Source organism: Anser brachyrhynchus, assembly GCF_964034855.1.
Source record: "Anser brachyrhynchus genome assembly, chromosome: 3".
NCBI lineage: Eukaryota > Metazoa > Chordata > Aves > Anseriformes > Anatidae > Anser > Anser brachyrhynchus.
In genome coordinates, this window is record NC_137696.1 from 29,308,498 (window position 1) to 29,331,775 (window position 23,278).

The 23,278-nt window shown below is 42.0% G+C and overlaps 2 protein-coding genes across 7 annotated transcripts in view; both read right to left on the minus strand.

Moving 5' to 3' along the window:
- HHAT (hedgehog acyltransferase) overlaps window positions 1-16,253 on the minus strand; it is a 166,400-nt gene extending 150,147 nt beyond the window's left edge. The window contains exons 1-7 of one of the 4 annotated variants that reach the window (XM_080586363.1): window positions 15,461-16,253; window positions 15,049-15,197; window positions 13,374-13,441; window positions 10,849-10,962; window positions 10,482-10,676; window positions 6,466-6,678; window positions 163-334 (exon numbers count right to left, since the gene is read on the minus strand). In XM_080586363.1, coding sequence (XP_080442489.1) covers window positions 163-334; window positions 6,466-6,678; window positions 10,482-10,676; window positions 10,849-10,962; window positions 13,374-13,441; window positions 15,049-15,169 — 883 coding nt within the window. In that variant the 5' untranslated portion in view covers window positions 15,170-15,197; window positions 15,461-16,253. Of the gene's footprint in view, window positions 1-162; window positions 335-6,465; window positions 6,679-10,481; window positions 10,677-10,848; window positions 10,963-11,384; window positions 11,529-13,373; window positions 13,442-15,048; window positions 15,198-15,460 lie in introns of those variants that run through there. The other 3 variants (XM_080586361.1, XM_080586362.1, XM_080586364.1) reach the window with 3 other exon arrangements.
- Window positions 16,254-16,633: 380 nt separating this feature from the next.
- LOC308192603 (uncharacterized protein) overlaps window positions 16,634-23,278 on the minus strand; it is a 41,953-nt gene continuing 35,308 nt past the window's right edge. The window contains exons 3-5 of one of the 3 annotated variants that reach the window (XM_080586378.1): window positions 21,182-21,296; window positions 20,300-20,379; window positions 16,634-17,647 (exon numbers count right to left, since the gene is read on the minus strand). In XM_080586378.1, the coding sequence (XP_080442504.1) occupies window positions 20,345-20,379; window positions 21,182-21,296 (150 nt within the window). In that variant the 3' untranslated portion in view covers window positions 16,634-17,647; window positions 20,300-20,344. The other 2 variants (XM_080586377.1, XM_080586376.1) reach the window with 2 other exon arrangements.

Consider the following 23,278-nt stretch of genomic DNA (forward strand, 5'->3'; position numbering starts at 1 on the left):
TCTGCATGTTATCTGAATAGTCTGTAATCATCTTCCTGACAGTGAGTGGCCATAATGTACTATTCATAAGTACTAACAGATGGACATAAAAATAAAAGTAAACTGGGGTTCTTGGAAGTGGGGGGAGAAGGATGATTTCTTTGCTGTTTTTTATGTACTCACCTAAGGCCCAGTATGACACAGCTTCCAAAGGTGGAGAACTGCTGCAGATAGCATGGATATACATGAGGTGTATCATTAGCTCAGCCAAGCACCACCAAAAGAAAATACGAATTATGCCCACGATTAAGATGCCAACATTGGTCTTCAAACTGAAGGCTTCTTGTTTCCTCATCTAAATGAAGAAACCCAAAGAGGTTACATGACACACAACTGACTGTTTTACTCGAAGACTCATCTTAAGAACCCCCTCCCTTTTTTCATTTACTATTCATTTCATTTCAAAGGTTTCATTTACTATTCATTACTATCAAGGGGGCATTTGACCATCCCATTTGAGAATTCCAGGCACACCGATGGAGCCTGGTTTCTTCTTTCTCAAACTCACTAAGAAGTAGAAATCAGCAAGTAGAAAACTGAGAGGTAAGCAAAGCCAAGCAAGTTTCCAGTTCAAGACTAGCTGCAGTATTTAAAAATATTCAGTTCCATTCCCATGCAGTGAGATTCTCCCTTCCTCCAGATGACATTTCCATTCTCTCTGCATTGCAGAAACTACTTGTGTAGCTGAACCGTACAGGAATGCAATGGCATCTGCTGGTGTGGTGCAATTTCCACAATAGGCACCCTAATGCAGGGGGATCCAGACTGCTCTTCCCTCACAGTATTCAGGTGCCAAAGGGTCTCTGGATTGCTTTGCTATTATATGCTGCCCAGTGCTTTAAACATATGATCTTTCTACCTGCTTCCATTTTGCATTTATTCCAAATGGACAGTTTAAATGGCCTGATTCCACAGGCATCTCTCTGAATGTACAATGACGCAAAAGATGTCGCTCTCTTGTCCCTACACTGTCACTTCAGAAGTTACATCCCAGTCACCAGCTGCTGCCAAACAAATATACTGCCAGGAGGCCTAAGGTCCATTACCCAGAATGTCATCACTTTCAGGATGGCCTGAGGAAGGGCTGCCTTGGCAACAGCCACTTTATTTCTGGAAGGCTGTCAAACTTCAGAGGAGTTTATTAAAAGCTGACTCTGACCACACGAACAAGTTCCTAAGCATCTAATCCAGACAAAAGTATCTACCCAGGAATAAGCATACATTTATTTGCAGTTTTAAGTATGGAATATACCATAATAAATACATGAAGCACAGGATAATAAAATATGTTCTTTACTTTCTTTTTTTCTGCATGTCTTCTAATGGCACTTGGTATTCTGAGGTCTGTTCACACAGAGACACATAACAGAAAGAAAGGGACATACAAGAGCAAACTAAAAGGCTTGGAAGAAGGTACTTACAAAGAAGTACTTACAAAAAGTAGAAATATCAACCTGCCCACCTAACCTGGACAAAAGGATTAAAAGAAAACATGGAGCTTTCACAGAAGAATCTTACCATGTAACTGTGAATTATTTTTCCTTGCAAGTTTTGTGAAAATTCCCTGACATCATGAGAATTACTAAAAAAACACACGCAAAAAGTCGGTACCCCTGGCTCATTCCTATCATGTTGTTAAATTCTCAGAGAAAGCGCATCCCCTTCAAATTCTTGTAAAAATTTGCTAGAACTAAAACATCTTGAATTGACAATGCTATTCCATTTCCAGAAGTATGTCATCAGTAACAAGTCTCACACAGGAAAATGCCCTGTCCTTCCTTCTGCAGGCAGGCACAAACATCATGGTATGCAGACACTCTGGGAGCTCAACAAAAACAACAAAAAAAGCAACACCATCTGCTACAGAGTATTAGAAGGACTACTTGGTCAAACTGTCCAAGCAGCCTACAGACCAGGCAGGTCCAATCCCAATGACCAACCATGAAAGTACCCTGCATCAAACAAATGTTTTGGTCCTGAGGTTACATTAATCATTCTCAAGTCTTAAAGAACAAATCTGTTGTAGAAACAGCCACGTGTTATTAATCTTAACAGAATCCAGAAGAGATATGCATTTCTTAATTCCTGTACTTAATATCTGTGGATAATGGAAAAAAAAAGTTTAAAGATACTACATCTGTGAAGAATAATATTTTCTAAGCAGCAATGCTACCAAATACAGAAAAAATAACTGCTTGCTCAAAAATATCTCAAACTTCTGCCACCTGTATTGGATTGACTACCTGAGAACAGCTCTTCATTCTTCTCCTGTAGCATCACCAAGGTCAGTGAGACCTATGTGACATGCTGAGCAAATGCCAGCTAAGTGCAAGTTAAAAATCAGGTAAGACAAAGTTTTGCAGCTGACACGTTTCTCAGGATACCCCAGAAGATTCTTACCATGCTAACTATAGTAAACAAATTGGTATACTATTACTTTAACTTCTTTCCACAGTAAAAAGTGAATATGATGAAATAGCAGAAAGATAGGATTGCCTCAAAATTATTTTTTTCATCTGTCATTGCATGTATGCCAAGTCACATTCTTCAGTCTTTAAGTGGACACCAACAATGCACATACATAAGCAACCCACCCATCTGCATGGACAAAAACCTCCTCAAAATCCCAATCATCTTAATGCTATTAAAGCTTAATGCTATTAAGGTACATTGTGCTACAATATACCTACCTTGCAGTTAGCTCTGTTCACTTGAAAATGAAGCAGCATACTAATTTTATAGATAAATTTGTACTAACTAGATGACATTTCGGAGACTACCATTTAATCACAGGTATTCACACAATTCAACTTCACATCCATAACAAGAACTGGTATGTTCTGCTTCTACCCAGAAATTAAGTAAGGCCATTGGTGAAATACCACGGCTTTCATTCCTGTCTAGCAGTGGATGCAAATTACCAACATTATTATTAACCTTTTTTATTCATACAACAGTTTCTCTGCTTCCACTTTCAATACCTCTGCTTTCCAGCACACTGAGCAGGAATCCTCTTCTCAGTCTCAGCTTCAGTTAAGTGCTTCTGCAGTTCTCCATCTCCTTTTCTGATAGCAGCAATAAACACATTTTTTGTACTGTGTGCTTTGAACAAACTGCCGAGAGCTGCTATCTTCAAAACTCTTCTCTAACCTCAGCTGTCAAGTTGATGACGTGACTCTTCTAAGAATACTTTTTCATGCATTTTGACATACACCAAGAAACAAATTGTTCAATATTTTGTCTTCTTTATGGCTTTAACAGAACAGGTCTGTGCATATTTAAATGACAACGTAATGCAAATATACGCATCCCATTCTCCATGTTCGTTTTTCCCCTCACTCTGTCTCAAACCAAGAATACAGACAGGCTTCGCCCAGGTCTTTACTGAGCTGTACCAGATGAGCTAAGTTTCATTTCAAGACTCCACACACAGTTTTTGCAGACAGCTAGCTCCAAGCTGCCCTCTACTCACAGTCTGGATGTTCTGAAACATGACTGTTCTACATGTTCTGAAACACTCCTTGAGAAAAATCATTTCTCTCTGTTTGCAGTACAGGAATATAGGTGGAATTTAACACAATTTAAAAGCTATAAAACAATAAACAGTAAAGAAAAATTTCTGGGTATCCATATAAGTCAGTCTAGCAGAAGAACAATCTTACTCATTTGAAGGCTTTTAGTCCCCATTTCCCCCAGTTGTTGTCTTTTCCTGAAAAGGGCATTAAAGATGCACAGATGATTGGCTTGTTCTCAGTGAAGCCTGGAAGATTGCTTATTACACGCTTCTGTCAGTCTCACAGATGCTTTTGCTTATCTGACTCATCTCCCTTAATGACATCTCACTGGCAGTAAGCACTTGAAGAAACCAACTTTTCTTCAAAGTGGTGAAAGATCACTTGACTCTGCCCCTTTAATTTGTATAACACTTCCTCCAGTCACAGCTCAGGGAGCATCTTGGCATCTCTGCTTCCTACCTGACAGCATCCAGTCTCCAGGTTCATTTAAGAACTCACGCTGAGATATTCAAACATACAGAGAGGATTTGGACACCTGCCTACTATTAAATGTAATGGAAAATAAGCATGCAAATGCATTAGTCAGCCTCAGAACTTTAGTGTCTATTTAGGGACCTACCTTGCCTCTCCTACTTCATTTGTATGATTCACAAAAGCTTAAGGGCTTTTAGTAAAGGAATCAGACGTTTCCTGCTGCAGCGGAAGGCAAGTGGAGCCGATCCTTCCAGGCTGACTCAGCTACAAGGACACCTTTTCTGGAGCTCTCCCAAAAGTACAGGCACGGCGCAAAAGTTCCCACCACTCCTTGGATCGCGGATCACGGTGAATTGCCACTCAATCGCATCAAACAGCTTTGGCCTCATTCAATACACCAGTATCTCCGTGGTGCCTTAAGATCCCATGTGCTGCAGCAGTAACAAAAGCTATCTGATTGCTTGCCTTCACCAGAGCGACCACGTCCTTCACAACTTCACCTCTATATTATTTGCATATTAAGCAACCAATGCAAGACCTCACTTTTATCAGTGTTTCTTCACTGGCAGAAAGCAGCAACCTCAATGAACTGGGATTAATCAGACTTTTCTGAAGTGCTGACTACTGGGTATGTCTGATGTAGCAAAGAGGAGCTGCACAAGAGAATCTTTTTTGGTATTAAAGTTATACACCAACTGCCCATGATAACCAGGGTTAAACTAAGATTTGCCATGTTTTTAAAAAGGCAAATATTTTTTTAATGGAAAAAAAAAATGTGTCGTCAGAGGAGTTCCCCTACCACGCACACAACAAAAAAAACAACACAGGAATGATAATTTGCGTCAAACTTGGGAAACAATACCGTAGTATAAATTTTATGATCAAAGTAGATATCTGACCAAAATCATCCACCTAAATGACAGGAACTCACTAGTCACAAAAGCATGAAACCAAACATTTACTTAGGCTTCCCGTCAGTCTAGATAAACTGTGACTTCAGATAAGTAAAAAAAGTCCCACAGACTTTTTCTACGTCTTGTCCAGGGATAACAGAATTTAGCCTTGCATTTTCCAGAGCTATTGAATACAAATGAGTATCAGACCTGCCACTTGTGCTCACTATAATCTCAGTTTTCACTTTCATAAACCCAAGTCTCTATTTGTTACAGTTTCAACAGAAACTTTCCAAAAATGAACAGAAGCAATACACAGACACCTATATACAAACCATAAAACTCCTGTTTCAGCTTAAACCATCCACTCATCCACTTTACCCAAATGTTAGCTATAAACATCATTGATGGTTATGTCATTGCTTACTTAAGTGTGCAAGAAAACAAGAAAAGCAATAAAGTGTCAGACAAAAAAAAATATATCCTAGGGCAGAAGAATTTCAGCTTCTAAACTGGTGGGGAAAGGAGGGCTGTCTTCAAGCTGGCATGCAGGACACTATCACATTCCCAGTGATTCACTCCAAACTGTCCAGTCTTCATGTTCTCATAATATTATTCGATATTATCAAAATTATGAGGAATATTATTTTAGACGGCCAAACTATCCTAATTATCTAAAGACTACACAGAAAGTGAAATCATTTAAATAAGAAAAGTATTATAGAATTAGTTATAGATACATTTTTATGGAAGCTACAACACACATGAAAACATCTTTTCTGTAGGTTTTTTTTTGAAGTAACTAGTTGAAAGAAAAATATTTATTTCCAAAGGAAAGAGTCTAATAGAGAAGATTACTGTCAGCTTTCAGTAACTATTTCGTTTCTTTCTACCTTCTCCCTAACAGAAGAGTCCAATCAACCTCTCTCCACCCAATCACTAGATATAAAAGCTTATTTTGACATTTTTTCCATCAACCAACCAAATATATTCTCAATGTTAATTATCAGCCTCATACGAATTCACTATTATTTCATGGTTGGCATGTAAACACGAAGACTTAAGATTTGTTTCCATGCACAGCCTTCCCTTTTGCAAGCAGCTTACTTCAACACTCGCCAAGAAAGGGACAAATACATACTAATGTCCCTAATGGGACACCTTCTCTTTCGAAGTCTCATCAACATCCATTTTGTCAAAAATGTAACTAGAAAAACTCGGAGTCATCTGCAACCTACCTTTTGAAATACACTACAAAAAAGTATCTCAGGGTATGAAATATCTCTTCATATTATTTCAAGGGTGAAAGAATCATCATCTACCTAAAATTTTCCTCATGATCATTATTAAAATCTCTCAAAATATGAAAAAAAAATATGAAAAACCCATCACATCTAATCTACTTTTAATAAGCTATAGGTTCTGTGTCTAGACTTGGCAGCTGAAAAGAGATCACCATTTTCTTCAATATTTCTTAGTTAAATTTGACTCAGACATGGATGCACTGGAAGTCTGTAACTGCATGGTCTTAAAAATACTCTTACCTGCTTACTAAATTCATCAAAGTTCATAATGGGTCCGTTGTGGAACAAGGGATAGTAAAACACGTATGCCAGCATCCACAGGAACGAATGTGATGATTTCTGGGCAGGTTCGTGCCAGCAGTATTCCAGGCTGAAACTTGTGTAGAAGAGGCAACGGACAGACACCGTGAAGAGAAGCAGATAATACTCATTTTCAGTGTCGTACCACTTTCTCTGTAAGACAAAACAAAGTCAGCTCATAATGGTGCAATGCTATGGTTTTAAAATTCCAAGACAATGTTACCAACCAAGACCCTGACTTTTCAGGTCACTAGCAACAGAAAGTAACTAAAGCTAACAGAGGCCAGAATGAATGTCTGAAGTGAACATCGCTAACATCCGAAGAGTGAGCACTGGCTGCTGAATGAGCTGCTGAGGGCAGAAAATTATAACAGCTTAATTCCAAACTGTAGTACATTTTGAAGAACTGTGAAATTAGGAGAGCTTTTCTCACAGCAGTGCCATTTTTCCCCCCCTCAGGTTTTGTCCAGTAATAGAGTATCCAAAATAGCTGGCAATCGTATTGATAACTAAAGAGCTACTAGGACTGAAGCCAAGGCTGCAATTCAGATCTCAAGAGATTGAAACACTCACTAGGAAGCCCAAGGCTAGGAAGATTTTTCTGACCCTTTGCCATGTTTATGATATTCCCTGTCACACATTTTCAACAAAAAAACCATATATTTTTATATACGTATATTGATACACACCCATCACAAAAAAAAATCAGCAAATTTGTCTGATTATATTTGTATTGCAGTGGGCTTGAGAAGCCCCTTCATCTCTCAGTGAGACAAAAATCTACCTATACCACATGAAAAGACCCTACCAGCTCATCTTCCTTCCCCCTCAAAATTAGAACAAACCTTACAACATATTCCTAGTTTTTTTCTCTTAGTCCAAATAAATGCAAGAATGACATTTCTACACAACTAAGAAGCATTTTTCCTAAAATCTGTATTGCCAAAAGCATTAGTGAAACAGGATAACTGAGTTTGCACCAAACAGTAGCAAGCAAACAACTTTTTGGTATAAATGAAAGTGTCAGAGCAACAGTCTTCATTTCCATGTAGAAGCCTGCAGACACCAGTTAAGATCCTGTTAGTCTTGACTGAGCAACTCCTGGATATGAACCCCAAAAACCAGCACTTTAAATTGGTATGATTATACCTCTAACAAAGGAGAAATATGTTTACTAGAGGACTAGCATGGTATTTATCATGCTCCATCCCCATGGGGTAATCCTTCCACATTAAGGCACATAATTTCATCTCAATGCATTGATCAGCATGACTGAGAGGAACATCCACAACTACCCATAAATTACAATTAAGTATGGTGAGGCCAAACCACATTTCTAGAAGCATCAGAAATCCAGATCTCAAATCCAAACCCCAACACTGGGGCGAAGTGGATTTTTCAAACTGAAATCCTAATGAGCAGACCAACAGGAAGACAGAAAAATATCTGTGGGTTTTCCAAATGATTAATCATGTGGATGTTATGTACAGCACTACTCTCAATGGACAGAACAGAGGATGTGTTGGTGTCTCAGTCTCACAGGCATCTGAGAAATTTAAAGAAGTCTGACAAAAGAAATTAAAGGGACACAAGCTCATCCATAGCAAAATGAAGCAGATCCCACCATACACAAGTAGTTAGCAATAGCACAAACAAAAACAGTCTTATACAAAAAGGGCATGGATCTGAGTAACAGCAACAAAAAGCAAGCAGAAACAGTCGGTAAGTATTTGGAAGACTTCCACTAACAGCCATCAGCATTTGGAGTGGAAAAGGAAGGGAAACACCTTATTTGTGTCACAACAGTCCTTCCAAATCTCCAGGATTTTACTCCAAACCACAAACCAAGTAAAAGAGAACAAGAAAAAATAGCCAGAAACAAAAATAATTCATAAGAGGGGAAAAGTAACAACATGTGGGTCACTCAGCAATATGCTTCAAAGGAAGGTGAAAGAGAGGACAATTTAAAATGCATGTCCAGTGTAGTATCCATATTGTCAAGCGAAATTTTGACCTGCTGCTGTGACTGTAGAATTCCAAACTATTCCTTCTGTCAGGATGACAAACTTACATCAAGAGCACATGGCTTAATAAAAGAACTGGGATGTAATTCTGTATTGCTTGCACAGTCTTCAGTATCCTTGTGAAGTCATTCCTTCCAAAGTCACATATCAATTCCTTCAGAGTAAGTACAAATAATTTAACATTTAGAAGATACGGTATTTCATTCCTGCAAGGTATTCGGTATTTCATTTCATGCAAGTTACCAACAAGTTTGAACTGGCTTTTGAGTAATGCCTCAGCAGCAGACTTTGCTTTTAAGGAATGCAAGTGCTGGCTTCTGCTATCCAAGATGCAACCTAACGTTCAAAATAACGAACAGAATCTTTCCAAAAACTGTATCAGCAAACAGGGACGTTGCCAATTTCTGGGCAATAGATAGAGATGTTTACAGTAGATACAAAGGCTACCCCAAATAAACAACGAAGGCTTGTTCATCAGCTTTCCTAGCGGTATCCTTAAGCCACAACCATGTGGATACCACTCTGTAGCATGGATTGCCAGCTCTATAAACCAGGTGTGGGGGGGAAATCCGTATCACTTTCTAATAATATCTACAGGCTATTAATGAAAGAACACATTTGCCCCAGATCTTAACTCCAGTTTCCGCTACATACTTAAATAACGAAGGATAATCTCATGTGCTGCTGGGTCTGACCAAAAGAGAGAGAAAGAAGTCTGAGAAAAATACTTCGGCAACAATATTCAGAAAAAGAAAGACCAATCAGTAGGTAAGATAGGAAGAGAGAAGTGTAAACCTGTCTCCCATTTCTTTCTCAGTTACCCTGTATTTAATAATTGATACAGGGACAGTCATTTATTTTCTGAACACAGGCTGGAAGTCACTGAGAGTGTGAAAACATGCCTCTGTGGCAGTGAAGGAAAACAAGACTCGGGAGTCAGGCCACTGACACTGAACAAATGTCTTGTCACCACTTCTTTTCAAAAGAAGAACCACCAAAAATTCAGTTAAGGTCTTTGATATATTCACACATTTTCAATTTATCAAATTCATATGCATTAGAGCAAGGCTCACGTTTTGTTTTCATCTCCAGTCGCCAACCTCACAGCAAGGTGCTAGTGTATGCTTGTGCTGTGAAAATGTATTCACAGGCACGGCTGCAACATCCCAATTCCTGTTTCTGAAAACCTCTCTTAATCTAGGTGTGTACTACAGAGTTTACGCACTGTATAATTGATGCTGTGCTTTTTTCTTATCATCAGCCAAAATTCTATGCCTGATCACAGGCTAAAGCCTTTCAAGCTACCAACATTACGTTGGTAGTCCTCCTTCAGAAAAACCGCAGGGGCATTTCTCAAGCATCAGACCACCGCCAATTTCACTCCTCTTGTTTGCTGTTTGAGAGTCTTGCAGGATCTGCAGCTTCAATATAGAACAAAGAGAAAGGAGGGAACAAAGATGTGCCTGACAAATGCAAGAGCTAGAGATGGCAGCTTCAAAGAAGTATAGCCAAAGCTTTAGAAGATGCGTGTAAGCAGGCTAGCGTGTACAGTACACTGAATTTAACCTGATTGTGTCAGCTGTTATATAAAAGACCAAAGAGCAGTAACTGTGACTTCAGTCACACGCACCATTATGAATCAGGTTATGTGTTATTGTAGCGAGCTACCTTTCACTTTAGTGTGGATTTGGGTGTTTTTTCAAGGCATAGAGAGCCCACTAAAGTGAGGGCTCATCATGCTTATGAACGTATCCACATTTATAACTGTAGAAGCTCTCACGTGATCCATATGCAGTTATACTTCCTGAAGGTTTTCAAGCCAACCTCTGCTTCGACCAACTGAAGGGACAGTAGTTGGTCTAAAAGATGGCTACCGTAACAACAAATAACACTGTAATTAATTTGATGCTTAATTCATGCTTCTGAAATTACCTTAGCTTCTTCCACAGCTGGTATGTGTAAAGTGGACAACAGAACAAGAGAGCACATCCATGTCAGGAGCGATATCTGAAACTGAGCCACAGCAAACGAAATAGCTGCGTATAACAAGATGACCGCAAAGCCCTTGATTCCTAATAAAAACCAGCAGGCAGCCATTCCATACACCATCAAGCACCATGGTTTATACTGTTAGAAAAAAAAAAAAAAAAAAAGAACAATGAACAATTTTTAAACTTTATTTCTAAAGCAAAAAAAAAAAAGTATACTGTTCTATATACATAGTAGAGTGCCAGGCCTACCATTCCCATAGCTAACTAAAACACACAGAAATTCACCACTGAATTAAATACATACATACCTTCTCCATGAAGAGCCTGCACATTTGCGATACCAGCAGATGACCAGCCAGAAGCAACAGTATACGTTCCCTTCCCCATTCAACCCAGTAGCTCCACTCAAAATCCAGGGGATCCTGGGCATACAAGAGGAATGATAAATATGCCTAACCACAAAGCCATATTCTTAAAGGTCAACGAAATGTCTCAATAACATATGAGGTCCATTATCCAATACCTCAGAACTCAGTAACTGCGGATTTTTTGTTTAAGCAATCATGTCTGATTATATACAGTGGTGAGCTCCAACAACTCCGTTTTGCCTTCAGATGCCCTAACATCCACAGAAAGAAGCGGAAGAGCAGAGGGGCACTGCCAGCACAGAACAAGAAGTGCACTAAATGGAGCTGATACCTGCCCCACCTGCACACAAAGCTGACACCAGCAGGAGCCTGCAGGGCCCCAGGTGCAGCATGAAAATACTGCCACTGACAAATACAAGGTTGCAGATGGCTCAGACCCCAAGTCAATTTCAAAGCACGTAAGCTCTTAAGCATACCCATGACAGGGAGCTACATATTCCACTTCTTTCTGCAGGACAGGCTCCAGATCACTGGATGAATTAATCCAAAGTTTCCTTGTGCTGCTGCAGGCTCATTAGCAGGTTATAAGGAGGAAAAATGAGTGCTAGGCACCTTCAGTATTTGCCTGAGCACTTTCTTTTGCTGAAACCTATTGAAAACAACACAACCAAGACATGCTCTAAGCCGGAGGCAAGCACATGGCCCACACACTCCTCACGGTTGCTTTTGAGATGGCCTGATTTCACAGAAAGGTAGGCAAGGCAAAGCAACTGCAAACAAAAATAAGTAGGATGGTGCCAAGGAAACCCTGCCTGGTTACAAGTGTAGGCAAATCACATGCAACCATACCGATTTATCATGCCATCCAGCCTGGACAGCATGAAGGAATATGGAGTACCAACCACTATTTCTATTCCCAGAAGTAAGAGAGGGCAATCAATAGACTTTCAGGTGAGAAAAGGTGAAAGTGAAACCAAGTCCTGACTGCCATACGTGTGTACCTACACTTTTCTGAGGGATAAGGAAATTAGCTTGGCAAACTTACAGTCTGGATGAAATGACACCTTGCTCTAAGAGAATTTTTACTCAGTGTTTCCATAAAGCCTAATTGTGACCAGGTGAAGCCAGATCAGCTTGAAACTCCTGAAACTTGCATATGTCATTTTAAACTAGATAAAAGGGATCAGCTGGCAGCCCCCATTTCCCTGCTAAAAGTTAGGACTCACAAACACACACAGCTGCCTGCATGACTACGCCTAGTTTCAGCATCTCATATGCTTCCAATCTCCAGACTATTTTACGGCCTTCTTGAAAGCACCTGTAGAGGGGCCCATACCAATGGTAACGGTGGGCCTATATAACAAAATAATTCCACAGATATGCATTCTTGGCTTCGTTTAAATCACCTTCAAAATTAGTTGCACGGTTAGTTTTCTTCAAAAAGAAGTGGGGTGTGTTATCTGGGATTTAGTTTGCCTTAAAACAAAAACATGTTTCTTTAAACATTAATGCTTCAAAATCTGTTCTCCTCTATGGGGGACTACAGGTCAATCAACGGTGCAACTATTGTGTAACATCAGTGAACATTACCCAAACAACCAAATGATATGAAAAATGGAAAAAAGGCTGGAGGAAATGTAAAGGATGATCAAAGCTGTGAAGGCCAAGTAGCAGCACAGAAGATTATTAAGTGATATTGCTAATGAGAAACACTCAGACCAGCAACCAGAAAAAAACTGCCATTATGGTGCTTAAATCTAGATATGCCTGGCAAATCTTCTTCCTCATTACAAATAAACAAAGGAAATTAACTATGACTGTGAAAATCTGTAAAGTTACTATGAATTTCTGAGGCTAAATTTGTACCTCTGGTGAACAAAAGGCACTTTTGGAGCTGTTTTGTTAGCATTATTTCCATGTTATTGAAAGGTAGTTCAAGGTTAGCCTAGGTCACAGAGGAAAATGTGCTGGAAACAAGAAACTAACAGTGCTTATGTTATATCACTCCACCCCTCCAAGAAAAATAAACCTGCTTGATCTCACAAAGGGTAGAACATTAGAAAAAGCAGATTAAGTACTATGGTATCTCTCATCTTGGAGGCACTTATCTGCTTATTTGTGTATAAAAAAATACACAGTGCCTATGCTTTGAGTTTTTTCTCTTGTTCTTCACAGAGCTTTGGACTCTGGAGTCTATGGGAGTTTGGCTACGGCGGGAGAGAAATGTGTCAACAAAACAGAAACAACATCAAAACACTCCGAAGTAAAGTTTCCTTACAAATTACCATCACAGGAAAGAACAGCCCAATAAGGAGCACAGTAAATTGTTCTATGATCTCTGCCTCTCAGCAAAGCACTGCTCAACACATCAACTTACCGGAAGGAGGACTTTAAGGAACTGCAAGGATAGAAGCTTGCAGCAAATCAACAAAATAAAAAGTGCTGGTAACATTCATTAATCCTACCTTTTTAAGGCCCCAAAACAGAGTCCCTTGTTCCAGTCCAAAGTTTCTGTCAATTTCACCTTCATATTCTGCAAAGAATAATAAATCTTCACTAATGACATAATCCTAAGAAAAGCAAGGGTCAGCAACAGGGCACTCTGCTTCTAAATAGCAACAAATTCCCCTCATCTTCTTCACAGATGTGGATGCTTAGAGCTGGGGAAGGGGAGATGTCTGCAAGGAAGGAACTCTGACGTGAAGCCAGCACCATTTCCTCCTTCCCAGTAGGCACAAACAAGAGGCCCTTCTATAGCCAGCTCCCGGACTTTGACCTCTGCTCATCCTGAGCCTTTGGATAATGAATGCTGAACAGCCTCGACCACTAGACCCTGCACGTATTCACCGCGACAGGGGGAATTAACCCTAATATGCACTTAAAGAAACATTTTCTGGTTCCCTTTTCCTCATCCCCACCCATCAGGTATTTATACACTTGCCTAAGTTTCCCCAGCGCCTCTTCACCTCTAAGCTGAACAGTTATCATCTTGGATAAAAACAATATTAATTTAAAACAATAATTAGTCCAAAATAATAAGCAGGATTGATGCAACAGAAAGCTGAGCTTGAGTCATTTAACCCACGAGACCTATAATAATTATAATTCCCTATCTTTTAGGACTGTTTGATATCTCCCTCTAGTGGAAAAGGGAGACATGGGACGTGAAGGCAACTTAACAAAGAGCGTGTAGTAAAGCTTTTCAGTGAACAAGCCTCAGGAGTCAGTTTCAACTAAGCATTTTGACTTCTTCACGGGTGAGGTTCTGCAAAAACGCATGCATACCCCAGTGTGCATTTATCAAGTACTTGCCCACTTTGGTGGGAGCGCGTTTCTGGCTTTACTGCCACTAACTTGCACAGTTGGAAGGCAGCAAGGTTAGTTAGCACAAAACACCTTGCTAATTAAAACCTAGCACGATGCAGTACAAAATTCTCTAACTAGGTGTTATCCTGAATTATGTAATATCCACTTTGTTACCATTAACATATGAATGTGATGCACTGGGAGGCGCACAGCCCACACTGTGCATCAAAGCCACAGGAGCAAGGTCTTAAATTGTGCACCCAAGGTCAGCAGCTCCTGGATCCCAGCCACAAACGGGGCTCACTCACCTCCACCGCCCCTTCTCACAGAGGTTTTGTCCTTACCTAGCCTCCATGTGTCGTTCCCTTCTGCCACGCACACACACATCTCTGAATTTTACAGGACCACTCGCTGTCTTAAACTCAACCACGTGTACTAAAATTTGCCTTAGCACGGTCTCACTGCTCTTGAGGGGAAAGCAAAGAATAAAGCCACCACCTACAAAATGAAGGGAAATGCGCCCAACAGCCCCTTTTCCTAAGAAACCCTGAGCTTCAAAGGTGTCCGTCACTTCTGTTTTGACAGCTGAGTGCCAAGGTGCCATCACCGAGGGCATTCCCAGCGCTTTAGGCACAAACTCTTCATGTGCCTCAGAACCAAACCCCTGGCAGAGCGGGCACCTCGCTAGCGGTTGCTTTCACGTTGCCAGCTTACTGCCAGAAAAAGCACTGATGCTTTTTGGAGCGAGGAAGAAACTTAACAGTGCAGACAAACCACGCCGAGCCGCGGGCCAGAAACACAGGAGACGTGAGGCCACCGGCACCGCAGACTTACTTTGAGAAACTCGGTGCACTTCATAGAAAGAATAGAAGTGGGAGCCAACCGTAAGGAACAGGTAGGTGGCCATTTCCCAGGCCGGCAGCATCACCAGCCCCGGAGCCGCGCCGCCGTCCATCGCCCCGACGGCAGCTCCGCTGTAAGCCCTTGAAAACATCAAGGAAAACAAAGACGGGTGCGAGGCAGCTCGGCACCCGGGACCTCCGCAGCGCTCTGCACACCCACCGGCATGCTGCGAGCGCTCCGGGCGGACAGAGCCCTCCGTGGAGCACGGCAGCACCTCCCCACGAGGGTTGGGGTTTGGGTTTGCCTCACGGCTCCCCACGCGTGCCCGCAGGCGGGGCACACGGCCGGCGGCACGCCCGCAGCCACCTCACAGAGCCCCGCGCCCCGGCAGCCGCTCCCCTACCTGCTGAGGGGCCGGGGCGGCAGCACCTCGGGGGCAGCTCCGGGGAGCCCGGCGGCCCTGCCCCTGCCCCCGTCCCGGTCCCTGTGCCCCCGCTGCCGGCCGCCGGGCGGCGGAGCGGACACCGCGGCCTGCACCGGCCCCGCCGCGTTTCCGGCTCCGGGGCTGCGGCTCCGCCCTGGCACCGGCCGCTGGAAGCACCCGGAGCGGGGCCTGGGCTCCCCGCCGCGGGCTGGAGGAGCCCAGGGAGCCCCCAGGGGGCTTTGGGAGGACGGGGGGGATCGGGGAGAAGAGGGGCTGTCGGTGAAATGGGGTGGTCTGAGAACGCGAGCTGAACGGCTTCGTTCTGGGGACGGTGCTTGGGAGGATGCTGCTCGTGTCTCGCCGTTTCTCTGTTCGTTAGAGTGCTACACCTCTCGTCATCACGTAACTCAGTCACTGAAACATCGTCTTCTTCGAGCATGAAATATGCAATAGATGTATGGTGAACATTGCCTGAGGCACTGCCGCAAGACCGCTTTCCCGGCCCATGGCTTTCACCTACTTTTGCTCCCCTTTCTGGCTGAGATGCCTTTAGGGATGTAAAGCGCCTATCTCCAATTTCAGGTGGCATTTTATATCCCTGTCCTACCTGTCACCTCTTAGCGGGAGTCAGCTGTTCCTGTGGAATTGTCTGTGTTGCCCACTTAGAATCACAGAATCATTAAGGTCGGAAGAAACCTCCAAGATCACCTGGTCCAACCACCCCCCTACCACCAGTGTCACCCACTAAACCATGTCCCTAAGCACCACGTCCAACCTCTCCTTGAACACCCCCAGGGACGGTGACTCCACCACCTCCCTGGGCAACGTCCCAGCGCCTGACTGCTCTTTCTGAGAAGAAATGTCTCCTCATTTCCAACCTGAACCTCCCCTGGCCCAACTTGAGGCCATTCCCTCTGGTCCTATCACTAGTTATCTGTGAGAAGAGGCCGACCCCCAGCTCCCCACAGCTTCCTTTCAGGTAGCTGTAGAGAGCAATGGGGTCTCCCCTGAGCATCCTCTTCTCCAGACTAAACAACCCCAGTTCCCCCAAAAAATATAACAACATTTACATAACAGCACCAGAACACCACCACTGTTAAAACTTATTAAAAATTCCCACAGTACTGTAGCAGTTCTGGCCACTAAGGGTCAGTAAAGCTTATATTTTCCTACAGTTTTGTGGTTTCTCTTCAACAGCATGAAGTCAGTACAGAGAGAAGGCCCTCTAGATGGCTGCATAATACAAACTGTATGCGTGTAGAAGCGGTTTTTGCCACTTTAAAATGGGAAGAGGTTACATCTTGTACATCAGGTTACATTGAAAATGACATATTTTTAATTAGTTATGTGGTGACATCCAGGGGGCCATGCATATTCTGTGACCATGTAAGCAGCTCTGCTTTCATAAAGTTCACTGCCAAGCTAATTGAGCAAGAACACCAACAAACTCTGACAATGGTCCCATCTGGAAGATTTTCCTGTCTGGACTTCTAAATTAGATGAGATTTTTTTTTTCTTTCCACATTTATTCAACGGATTTTATACAGTAAAATGTGAGAAGAATCTCAATGAATGACTTTGCAAGACTAGCTGTAAACTAAGCTGTTGAACATAGCTGGCATGAGCTACATACCGACACAGCCCTTACAGTTTTGGATGGCATGAATAAGAAGAGAATCCTGCTGTTGCGATAGTCAGTGACAGGCAGTTGATGAACTAGAAAGCCAAAACCTTAAAAAGTGATACCAGAAAGCCCCACTTACAATTTGATCAACAAGAATATGAAGTTTTTTAAAAGTCTCTTGACCTGCATCTAAGCACCTGCAAAGGCCTGTCAGCCCCCCCAAGGCACGCTGTCTTTTATGAAGAAAGTGGTTTGATGCTGTGCAGGTTTCTCCAAAGTCAAAACGCAGCAACCCAGTTTGGGCAGAACGACGATGGAGGTGCTTCCCTGGGACTTGAGGAAGACAAACTCGGGGTATCATTTCTGCTTGAGGTTTTTTACCACTCCTACTCATTGCCAGAAGGACTACAGGGTGCAGAGGTAACAACCTGCCAAAGAGATCCACGTCCCTCTTCATGACTGGGAGTCAGCAGGAAGGCTGACTGCTGTCACCTTGATGAGAGGTGTAGTGCCAACACTCCTGCAGATCTGTCAAGGCCTCGCTATAAGAGAGAGCCCATCTTTAGTACACGTCCTCGTCACCTTTTTTATTTCCGTTTCTTCTGAAGCTGATATATGCGCTTGAGTTTGAAGTGTTGATTTTTAACTATTAAGTTCAAATGCTCTTTGAGTCTCCCTTTCTTATGTGATGCCACTGTAGATGTGATCATCAGAAGCTAAAGCAAAAAAAAATCCAGAATTAAGAAGGAGAGAGAGCAGATATTTTAACAGGGCCCTTACTATTGACTTTTTGTGGAGGTTTTTCAGAGGTGAGCTCCTTGTAAAACAGTTAATTACTAGGGCCTCTTCATGACCATGGTGAAGGGACAGGGTGGGGGAGTAAAAGACAATGAGGTGGAAAATTAGGCATTCTGTTCCTGAAAAAAAGTAAACCAAAGCTCCGGTTTTTGAGAAAACCCTCTTTTCAAGTTGTAATTTTTTAGAATGAAATTAAGAAGTCAGAGTGAGTGTTTATGAATTCAGCAGTAGAGTGTCCTCATGCAGGCTAAATCACTGGGGTTCTTGTTTTTCTGAATATAAATTCCACCTGAGAATTACAAGCTGTGCCCTAGAAGTTACCCTTGTAGGTTTATATATCACAGCATTGAGCTGAGCCTCTTGTTTTCATTCATTCTCTGTAAATCATATGGTAATACCCCATGCTCCCAACATCTTAATGACGGGACACAACCAGCATCTACTGAGAGTCTGCATATTAGAAGCTCAGCAGCATACAGAAGGATTAGCCACGTATGTTCAAAAGAAATAACAAGTGTGACAAGAAATCTCCATGTAGCAAAACAGCAGTATTAAAAATGGGGAAAGTCAGAAATATAAAAGGTGTGGTATTTACAAAAAGAGCCAAGTGAGTCTTCAATAGCCAAGTTAAATACAACACAAGTGGGGTTAATGCGAACCCTCCCTCAAGAGGTCTCAGGCATGAAGTTACGAATTTTAGGGAGAAAACACGTAAGTTAGCCCTTTTTTGTCTTGTTTTGCTTGGCTTTGTGAAAAGGAAACATTACACTATAGTCTTGCAGATAGTCCCCTCTTTACAGGTTTCTCTCTTCTCTGACTCCCAGCCTCCAAACTGGGAAATGCAAAGAGTGGTTTTTTTTCCATCGCTTTTAGCAACATATATGCAGACATTATTTATAAAGAGATCCTTGCAATCACAAAGTCAGCGTTTCTGTGCACACAGATAAAATCATTTTTCTGGTTTCTTTTTAATGAATCCCTTGCATCTTCAAGAACTTGTTTCATGCTTTATGGCTGGAAAATTACCATCATGCTTCTGACTGGGGATTCATAAGATTACTTATGGAAAAATACAGCAAATTAATACAGTATTGTAACTAAGCAGTTCACCATTGGATTCATGCTGAACATCTCAGAGGCTTCCTCATAAACACACCACATGCCTTGATAAACCTAAGCCCTGAAAATCATAGCTCCTGGTCAGAGCCTTCAAGGGATTTCATTCCTCATTACCTAGTCCTGCCTCCAGCGAATGCAGAACTGTAAGCTGAGTCCTTGCTCTCACCTGGATGTAGGGTTCGCTCAGGTACAGTTACTGTGGCTGGGATGAAGTTCAGCTGTGCTACCTTGATCATGCTTGAGTCTTACTTAGCAGTCCCTGCACAGCTTGCCCCCTTTTATAGTCAGCTATTAAACACAAAGCTGTGTTTTGCCTTGGTTTGGTTTTCAGCGTAATATTCTTTAAATGCTGTCTAATTCTAAGTGCCACATTATGGGATTTATGTGGATAGTGAGTCAACTCCTACCTGCCCTAGCCATCATATTGAAACTTCCCACGATTCCTAGTGAGGAGGTGAATAACCCACTACTGGAAGAGACCCTTCAAAAAATCCCTTCTTCAGATACTTTTCTTACTGTTTTTAAAAAACAGTGGAATGAAATTCAGGGGAAAAAAAGGCCACATCACAGCAAGCTTACTCAATTATAATTTAAATTAATACAAATGAGGGCAAGATTCCCACCTGACCTCAGACAGGGCAAGTAGGTGACAAAATGTGAAGCTATCCTTAAGGTGTTTAAAATTTAGATATATTGAGGCTGCAAATCGGATGCAAATCTGTTTCTATTATACACACCTCATTATACATATCTTTTTCAGAAGCATAGGAAGTTACTCCTATCTATGTGCATCTATATTTAATCCATAGTCATATTGCTGAAAACAATGCCTTTTTAACCATTTCAGTGAATGGAATAAATGTAGCAAAAAATCCCCAACATCTCAGATTACTATACAATTGACCAAAAATATCCAGACAGAAAGCTCTCCCTCCCTGCCTACTGAGCAAGTTGTATAAACTCTCCATCTCTTGACACCTCTACTCTATTCAGCTGCCACAACAATCGGCAATTTACTGATTTATCCCTTACTTCCTATTGTTTGCCCTAGCTTTGTGAACAAGGAAGCATAAGTATCGTTCCAGGTTGGTTATGTTTATTTCTATTTGGCAGAGTATTTTTCTTTTGTCCTTTTAAAGTCCATGGAACTAAGAAGGCTCAGTGGAGCTGACTGTTCACAGCACCACAAATGGAGCCAGCGCAGCCCTGTGCAGTAGCCAGCTATTCAGACAGAACCAGCAGTGGGCTCAGAAACTCGATGCATGCTCCTTGGCTACCTGGTGCAGTTGTGACCTTCCGGCTGCTGTGGGGTCCCATTTCCTCTACACACATGTACTGTCTGCATCTGCCTCCAAATCTTAAAAAAAAAAAAAAAAAAAAAAGCATATTGTTTTTGTAGTTTGTTTTTTTTTTTTTCTATCTGAGTATATGGATGACATCTTAAGAACTACATCAACATTATATTACTGGACAGGAGGAGCCTTCCTCTAAGGATATTTCAGAAAATAAATGTTTTTGTATGCTTTATCTGAGCAGCTTTCTTGCTTTGTGCACTGATTGCCTGCTAATTTATCTCCACTTTATCTTTTACCTTTCCTGAAAGAGAGGGTAGTACTCCAGAAAGGGCTTCCAACTCATAAAAAACTGACTTTAGGAAGCGGATAGACATCTTCTATTCTGTTTATATGTTTATGCAGCAGACCATAAACGTATATAAACGATAAGAAGTGCTCTGTCATACTTGAAGCATTTTTTAGATTGTTCTGGAGATTATGCCTTTCAATAGGAAAAAAATTCAAAAGCCCTCTTGGTGCTTGTGCAAAATGTCAGCAACATCTCACCCTTTGCAGATAATCTCTCCATATAATGGTGCTAAAATATTAACAAAAATTGCACTGAACTCATAAATATTTACAGCTATTTGAAATGCCAAAATTTTGCTCTGTGACTAGCACAAATCAACTGAGTAACATTGTGTACAATAAAAAAGTGGGTCACTGCCAACTGTGGCTTTTAACTGCAACGTGATTTGCAAATAAGTCGAATTGCTGCCTGAGGACCAGGTACTGCTTTCAGTACACAATGTCTTCATTGACTGCTGTAGGTTTGAAATAGGTCTGAAGCCTCACATCTACCATGGACTGCCATAAGCTTCTTACCTTCTTTAGTTTGAGAGCTTCTTAGTGGCAAACAAGAAGGGGATTCACCTCCTCTCCCATCACATTGTTTTTCGCCTGCTTGCTTCTGTGATGGAGATGGTTGGAAACTCTGAGGCTGAAGAGAATAAAGGATCTGTCACTCCTGCCTCCTGAGGTTTGCTCTGATCTCTAGGTTGTGCCAAAGGGACATAACCATTTATATTTTATATAGAAAGTGGTGATGGCTGCATTACGGGTGGGGAGGGTGGGACCCGCTCTGGCTGCTGGGGCAAGTGTGCTCAGCACAGCCCTTAGGGAGAGCAGGAGGACCTTTGCCAAGCTCAGAGTCTCCCTGCAAGCTTTCACAGCACTCTCTGGGACACAGGAAGCCTGCACAAGCTCCAAAGCAGAGCTCCAGGTACCTGAAAACATTTGGGGTCAAACAGCAAATTGGCATTATCAGCCAATTGGCATTAAATGGCTGATAATGCGAATCTGCTGTTTGATATCAAGCATTGGCATTAAATGTTTGTAAGCGGCGATGTTCAGTGAGGTACCTCCAGTGTACCCAATTTGTGGTTCAGGTGCTGGTCCCTCTTTGGGAGTAACCCGTCACTCCATGGGCTGTTCACAGCTGGGACCCTTTCTCCAGAAGGCAGTTTCTAGCAGAAGGATCAGACCATAGGCCTGGCTCAGCCAGCCCCATCATTCAGAAGTCACAGCTCATCCCCAGAGAACAAGGCTGAAAAATGAAGGCCTACCAGTCCACACAAGACTGAAATTACTTTCAAATTGTTTTGAAGTGTGTTGTTTGAGAAGAGTCTGCCCGCTAGTGCCACTTTTTTCCACCTCCCCTCTCGGATGGCCTGCTTTGTTCTGCTCCAGACTTGCTGCTACTTGATCTGTGGCCGCACAAAGGACACTTGAGCTGCGTGACTGCCCCGACCTGTGCTCAGAGGCCTCGGCGTGCCCCGTACCACTCCCCACCGAGCTGTCGGTTTGTTTTCGGCTGAAGGCTCTGTGGCCATTTTGAGTGAAATATTCTGAACATATCTCTCTTTGCCATTTCGGTTGCAACATTCTTACCACAAGGCAACAGCGGGGAGCATTTTTGTTTTTCACTTTCTGTAGCATTTTCTAAGGAAACGCTAGTGTGGATTGCTCTAAAAACACAGCTGTAGGTCCTGTGGTATGACTTAAGCACTTAATCTGTCCTGATTGCTTTATAACAGAATGCAGAACACCATTCTTATGAGCTGTTTGCATTAAAGCTCACACTTGAAATGCACTTTTTATCGTTGAAGTGTTTTCCAAGCATTAATTTCCCAACATCCTGTCAAATTATGTGGCAAAAAAAAGTAGCCTTATCACCGTCTTACAGATAAAGAAATGGAGGTAAAGCGATGAAGTGACTGACTCGAAGCCCTGGAGAGAGTCATAGTCAGAGGTAGGACTGGGAGCTTCAGGTTTTGTCGTGCTCAGAACAATTCTTCATCCTTCCCCTCCGATGACAAACTCTTGCCAGTAACAGTCCAGCTTTATCATCCTTCAGGGCATGCTGCAAGGCACATTTGCTTTCCCGAACTGTAAGGAGCTGGGAGAATGGCTTTTTCACCAGAGCCAACGAGCCTTCAACTACTGGGTTATTAATGCCTGGGCCATATCTGCTCTTGGAGTAGTCTATTTGGATAATTGTGTTTTAAAAATGTGCCAAGGAGTGCTTTGAGAAAAGCGCTCCTTTTTAACTAATGAATGTTTACAGGGAACAAATATGTTAAAATAACACGTCAATATTCTTCGCGTCAACAGCTACTCTCATTTATGGCCATTTTCTGAAACGGGGGGAATCAACAGAAGAGGCAGATGAAACAACTGTAAGTTAGATATATACCTTCTTGAAGGGCATAAATGAAGAAATTGCTAAGTTATTATAGCTTGAAAGCAAGTAATTTCAGGGGGTATTTTCTGAAGAGGGGAGAAAATAGGTAGAGAAGTATGATATTATGGTAAAGAGTGCTTCGGGAGGGCACTTATGTTCCCTTCCTGAGATGCCTGCTATCTGTGATTCCTCAAAACATTATTGTTAAGATGAAAAACATTCAGTACAGCCTCAGAAGA